The sequence below is a fragment of the Fusarium oxysporum genome, chromosome VII (assembly GCF_013085055.1).
Source record: "Fusarium oxysporum Fo47 chromosome VII, complete sequence".
In the NCBI taxonomy this organism is placed as follows: domain Eukaryota; kingdom Fungi; phylum Ascomycota; class Sordariomycetes; order Hypocreales; family Nectriaceae; genus Fusarium; species Fusarium oxysporum.
In genome coordinates, this window is record NC_072846.1 from 1537586 (window position 1) to 1543642 (window position 6057).

The following is a 6057-nucleotide window of genomic DNA, read 5'->3' on the forward strand; positions in this document are numbered from 1 at the left end:
CCAACCTTCGCATACAACTGCCTGTCTGAGGATAGCACATCAACCATTGACTACCGTGATTCTTTGCTACGCAGGCCCCCCCCAGGCATTCGTATAAAGGAAGCCAACACCTGGCAGCATTATGGTTTTGATCCTGTACAATTTATTCCAAATCCAATCTTCCATTGTCTTAATTATGCAAAAGAAATCAGAAGAAAGAATTCGAAGTTGCCATTATCGGCGGTGGCTTTGCCGGAATCGTGTTAGCGATCTCACTTCTAAAAAGGAATACAGTGGGATGCAAAAAGTATTCGCAGATGTGTAAGTCGCCCTAGCCCTTCTAGTTAGTAGCTTAGCTTTGCTTAGGTACTTGACACCTAGGTTATCCCCCTTTTTTAGGTGTAATATAAGGTATTGAGGACTGGCAAGCTACCCCTGACTAGCGTTCGAGCATCAGACCTACCTACGCACCTGCGAATACTTTTTGCCCCCTACTATTCACTGCACCATCTATGAGAAGGCTCATGTTTTCAATGACATTGGGGCTGGCCTTGGAATTAGTCCCAATGCTCAACGCGCCATGGTAGTATGCGACCCAACCGTGCATAACGCAGATAAAAACTCAGGGAACATGCCAGATACATCAGACTGAATTAAAAGAAACAGCTTTCGAGTCATCTTGATTAAATTTCGTGGCCATGCCATGTCTATCATGAAGTCTACCACGCTATCCATCCTGGTGTTTACTGTCTCGGGTACACGGAGGTTCTACGGGAACAATCAGCTAGGGATGAGTAAGAGCCCATTCATTTTGCTGTGTCGTAAGCAGTCACAACCATCATCAGCACAGCCGGAGAGTCAGCCAGCACCAACATCTTTGAGCTGCACCAAGGTCCAGTTCAGTGCTACAACTGCTAGGAGACCGGTCACGGTGTTTTTGCGTGCAGCAAGGCGCAATCATGCGGCAGATGCGCTGAGACGGGACATCGTCACGTAGATTGTCGAGCTAAAGTGCACTCTCTGCGGGGGACCATCTAAGTCGTTCAGTCTAAATTATCATGTGGGGCGATTCCACGGCGATATGCACTAATCTACGAGTCTTCCAACTCAACGTACGGAAGAGAGATGTGGTACAGCTTAATATGATGGATGACAGAGACTTACGGGACTACGCGGTACTGGCCGTGGCCGAACCGTACGCCCTAAATATCGATGGAGCGGTGGTGACGACCCCGTATAGTCTTAGAAACTGTGTCAAGTTTATATTGATGAATAGGCATAGGATGAAGTGGCCGATTCGCACCATACTTTGGATCCGCAGTGATCTAATCACGACAGCATATCGCCAACTAGGGTGATTGTTCGCATTTCCTATTTAATGGCCCTACGAAGCACTGTTGGTGTAGTATCTCCAATATGATCCTCAGGCACCCTGGAAGTGTCGACTATGCAGAACGCCGGTTGGGGGATTGTCGATTGAACCGTAGATGGTGTTTGAGTGGTGGTGCTAGCAGAAGTCATTCTGATAGCATCCGCATATGTCTGACAAGGCGATCATGTTGCATGAGCTCGGGTCACGGTATCCAACTGTAGTCGAATGCGCTCCAGCCGGCTGCAAAGCTGGGTAAGCTGCTCTCGCACCTGCGATAATTCTTGTGTCATCAGGGCCGTGGTCCTAGCGACTTCTTCTGTTATTCGGTCGTAAAGCGTGGTGAACTCCGGCTGGAACCTTGCCTTCATGATTTCATTTCTCTTACAAAATTCTTGTTCCAGGCTCTGAATGGCCTCGGCCATACTGTCTGCAGCCTTGAGGGCAGTCCTTTTCTTGATTAGATTGTTCCTCGGCGCCCCTTCACTGCTCTTTTCCCCCTCCTATTGCAAGTCGCATCCTTGTTGCTCCGATTCCCTTGCCCTCATCATTCTGACTCTTTTGCACTGGGGATGATGATGTTCTCCTGCCAGAACGTCCGGTTCGCGTTCTATGACGATAAGGACGTCTGAAGCGGAGTTCGCTGCATCAGATATCTACCAACAAGCTGAATCTCCGCCAAGCGGCTACCGGTATTTCAAAGGCAATTACTACACCGGCGTGACAGAATGGCTACACCGGCGTCACTCTTAAACAGGCGTCGCTTTTGTGGCTTCTGATTCGCTCTTTTTTCTTTCGACCCACAGGTACATCCACGCAAAGGCGGTGAAGGCAGCTCCCTTAACAAGTCCTCGCTTTTGGTAGAACCAATCGGGTCAACCAGTTCTAAAGCGAACATCACAACGAGGTCTAGTTTTCACTGCAGAACCAGGCCAATTCAAGTATACCCTAGAGAGCAGCTATCTATCTCGCTATGCTCTAACCATTATCGAAGGAAGTATCTCCTCGTCTCAATATCTGATGAGGAGAGGCCAAGATACGAGGCCTGCTGATCCTGCAACAGATCTGTAATGCTGTTCAAACAATTCTGGTATCATCGTGAGACATCGTCCCTTGAGGTGGCTGTCTGTGTAACACCATCTTGCATGCCACTTCTCCAACACTACACGCGGCAAAGAGGTAATGAGTGCAGTAGCTAGCTAGTGAAGAGCTTCATCGGGCGCGTCGATCGTCGCGGTGGGGAGCTAAGCTAGAGGTACAACGAGCGGTGTTGGCAGAATCTAAATGCACTAACAAAAAATGGATGAACCAATCAGAAGCCGTAGAAATGACGCCTGTGTAAGAGTGACGCCGGTGTAGCCATTCTGTCACGCCGGTGTAGTAATTGCCATTTCAAAAGTCATAAAGAAGATAAATGTGTGATATCTCTCCTCCAAAATTTATTTCAAAAGTTATTGTTTAAGCGAGATGTGTCTTACAGAAGGAACATCTATGGAGTGTATAGACATAACGCAACTACCAAGAAACTAGGTGTGTGGCAGAAGCTACCGACATAGTTACATTTCTGTTAAAGCGCGGAGAATATTATGGTTTAAATCCGAAAAATCCGGAACTTGCAGTAGCCAAAGTCTATTTGAGCCGATAATTTTCCTCCACTCTTTTTATCGGCAACTACGAACGCTCCACGGCTAGAGCCAAAAGTGAAAATGCCAGAAGGGCCAATTTCTTGAGTTCCTACGATACTTTGGCCAAATGCAGTCAACGTAAGCGTCTAGTCATGAACAGTGGGGCTATCTCCTGTTAGATTGGCGGCTGGAACTGGGCTCCACTTCCCTTATTGCATCCAAAGGAGGGCTGAAACCCCTCTCTGACAGACTGATCAAAGAATCAAGTCGACGATAAATAACATCACCACATTCTGGTCCACACTTGGATACACTGACCCCATCGTATTCGTGCGTATCTAACATCTCCTCAACTACTTGTAGTAACGTAAAGAACGGTATCAGACATAGGGTCCGAAGCGCGATTTCTGTCCTTTTCTTCAGAATGTGCCTTTAAAGACGAAGGTGAAGCTCAGGCTGAGCCTCCTTTTGTATTTGAGGTTATGTAGACATTACTATCAGTTTAGCATTTGAAAACCTGCTGTTCTTTCACATAAAAATTAGGCCGATTCAATCAACCCAAGTTTGGCCCTCGATAAGAGGCGCGAAGCCAGAGTTGCTGGCACTACCCATTCAACCCTGGGCCCGGCTGCATCGGCTCAGTCCAAGGTTAAAGCAATCAGGCCATGGGCCGTTTGAAAAGAGAGTGATGTCATTTCTAATCCCTATTGACCTTACTTTCATTGAGCGAATGGAACGTCGATTATGCGTCTCGAACGTATCATGTCTCTAGTAGTGGCGCCCTGTTAGCGCTGCCATTGCATGCTTTGCGAGAATACCTGCGGGTTGAGCTGGGAAATGGAGGGGATGAGGGGGATGGGGGGATGGGGGATGAGGTCTTACGTTAAATCCGCACCTGAAGAGAGGATAGAGCAGGTTTTGGCATAAATAGTGAGTGCGAATCCTACTGACCAAATGGAATTTCAAGTGAGGCGAATTAAATCGCGCACGTAAAATCCCATCTACACTCTCCTCTCTTTGTCATGGCGCAAAACGTATCTGTTCCCACCTTCGATCTCCCGACCTCGCCGAACGTGGTTGGGGTAAGAGTCATCGATAGCACTGTACGGCTGCGAGTGCCCATGGCAATGTTCATCAAGAATCCCCTCCCGGGGCATGAATTTCTGGAATGTCCTGCCTACTCTTTCTTGATTGAGCATTCATCTGGTCAGAAACTGCTCTTTGACTTGGCCCTTCGCAAAGATCTCGGAAGCTTCCCCCCGGCTATACTTACTGATCTGCAGAAACAGTCTAAGATTCCGGGAGCCGGTGTAACAATTGAGAAGGATGTCGCTTCTATCCTGCAAGATGAAGGTTCTATTGCACTAAGCGATATTAATGCTATCATCTGGAGGCAAGTCAAGATCCTTTCTCTTGGAAGTCAAGTATGGTCACTAATTTCCAGCCTTGCTGCAGCCACTGGCATCTCGATCATTCCGGGGATCCTTCGACATTCCCAGGCTCAACATCCCTTATTGTAGGCCCTGGCTTCAAAGACACTTTTCTGCCCGGCTATCCCGCCAATCCCGAAGGGTTGATCCTGGAGACGGATTATCAGTAAGTCTTTTAATGTTCCTCTCGGTGACGCCTGCTGATGTGAAGGGGTCGTGATCTCCACGAAATTGATTTCGAAACCCATCCAGGTGCCACAAAACTCGGAGGAATTTGTGCCGTTGACTACTTTCAAGATGGAAGCTTTTATCTTCTCAACTCACCCGGCGTTAGCAACCCTCCAAGATTATTCTGTCCTATATACTAATCTGCCCAGCACGCTGTTGGCCATATGGCCGCGCTTGCCCGAACCACCCCTTCAACTTTCATGCTCATGGGTGCCGATACCTGTCATCACTGCGGCTCTATTCGTCCAACACAATATGAACCTCTACCAGACACCGTATCTCCCTCCCCGTTTTCCAACCCGCCTTTCTTGCCTGGAACTATTTGCCCCGGTGAGATTTTGGTCAAAATTCACCCACAACACGTCCGAGACAAGCCATTCTACGACTCTCTCTCAGAAGCTCGTGGTCGGGACGTTTCTGAAGGGGAGAAATCAATAGCTAAATTGATAGATTTTGACGCGAAGGACGATGTTTTTGTTGTCATTGCGCACGACAGTGGTCTCCTTGATCTGATCGATTTCTTCCCTAAGAAGGCAAATGATTGGAGGAAGAATGGATGGAAGGAGCAGAGCAGATGGAGATTTTTGAGTGATTTCAAGCCGTAAGCAAACTTTATTTAGTTCCCTTCCTTAATTGATCTCAGTCCAAAAGCTATAGAGATGGTGCTTCTAAGTACAAACCCAGTGCGGGTCGTAAGAGATGTAGGCAGATGTGATTGCTCTTATGGACTTCTTCAACATCTCTGACAGTTACATGGGTTATCTTATGAGCACGCAATGAACTATTTTGTGAGGGGAAAAAAAAGATAAATAAGTAGAATGATTTTGAATTTAGTATTTTAATTCACGTGCACAATAAGCGAGTCGGTCAAAAATCCCTCATACACCTTCCTCTCTATCTCATTAATTAGCTCCCAACCACTTACAATATCACAACCTAATAAAGAAGCTAAGATTACTCGTACTCTTCAGAGCTGTCAGAATGGCCCCAAATTAAGTCTGCGACAAGCCGCAAAGATATACCAAGTCAGCTATAGCAGTCTCTATGATCGCAAAAACGGGATGCAAGCCCGGGCTGATACTATCCCTGAGTCACGAAAACTATCTGATTTAGAGGAACAGACTATCCCTTTAACTGGCATAACCCTCCGCGCAGGTCACTCGAGAGGGGTAGAGCCAATTCCGAGGCAGGAAATTAAAGGTACTTCTTTCCCCACATATTTAGGTGATGATAGAAGTCCCAACAATCTTGATTGATTGTTACAAATTGCTTCATCGCACTTAGCGCACCCATTAACAGTCTGCCTACTTAAGCCGCCGCGATGTCTTGTAGTATTCCCTGATATCTCTTGTAGATAGCTTCTTTTTTGGCGTTTGGGTCGCAGTTGACCTTTCCGAAAGCCCTTACAAGCTAGGCAATCTGCCTT

General features: G+C 47.1%; 1 protein-coding gene across 1 annotated transcript; it reads left to right on the top strand.

Annotated features, from left to right (window-relative positions):
- Positions 1 to 3995: 3995 nt before the first annotated feature.
- FOBCDRAFT_138711 (uncharacterized protein) lies at positions 3996 to 5236 on the top strand (the record flags this gene model as incomplete). The annotated part of the gene is made up of 4 exons (XM_059608005.1): positions 3996 to 4370; positions 4418 to 4569; positions 4615 to 4732; positions 4781 to 5236. 4 exons carry the CDS (start codon positions 3996 to 3998, stop codon positions 5234 to 5236), a joined length of 1101 nt encoding a protein of 366 aa, XP_059465358.1.
- Between the last annotated feature and the right edge of the window lie 821 nt (positions 5237 to 6057).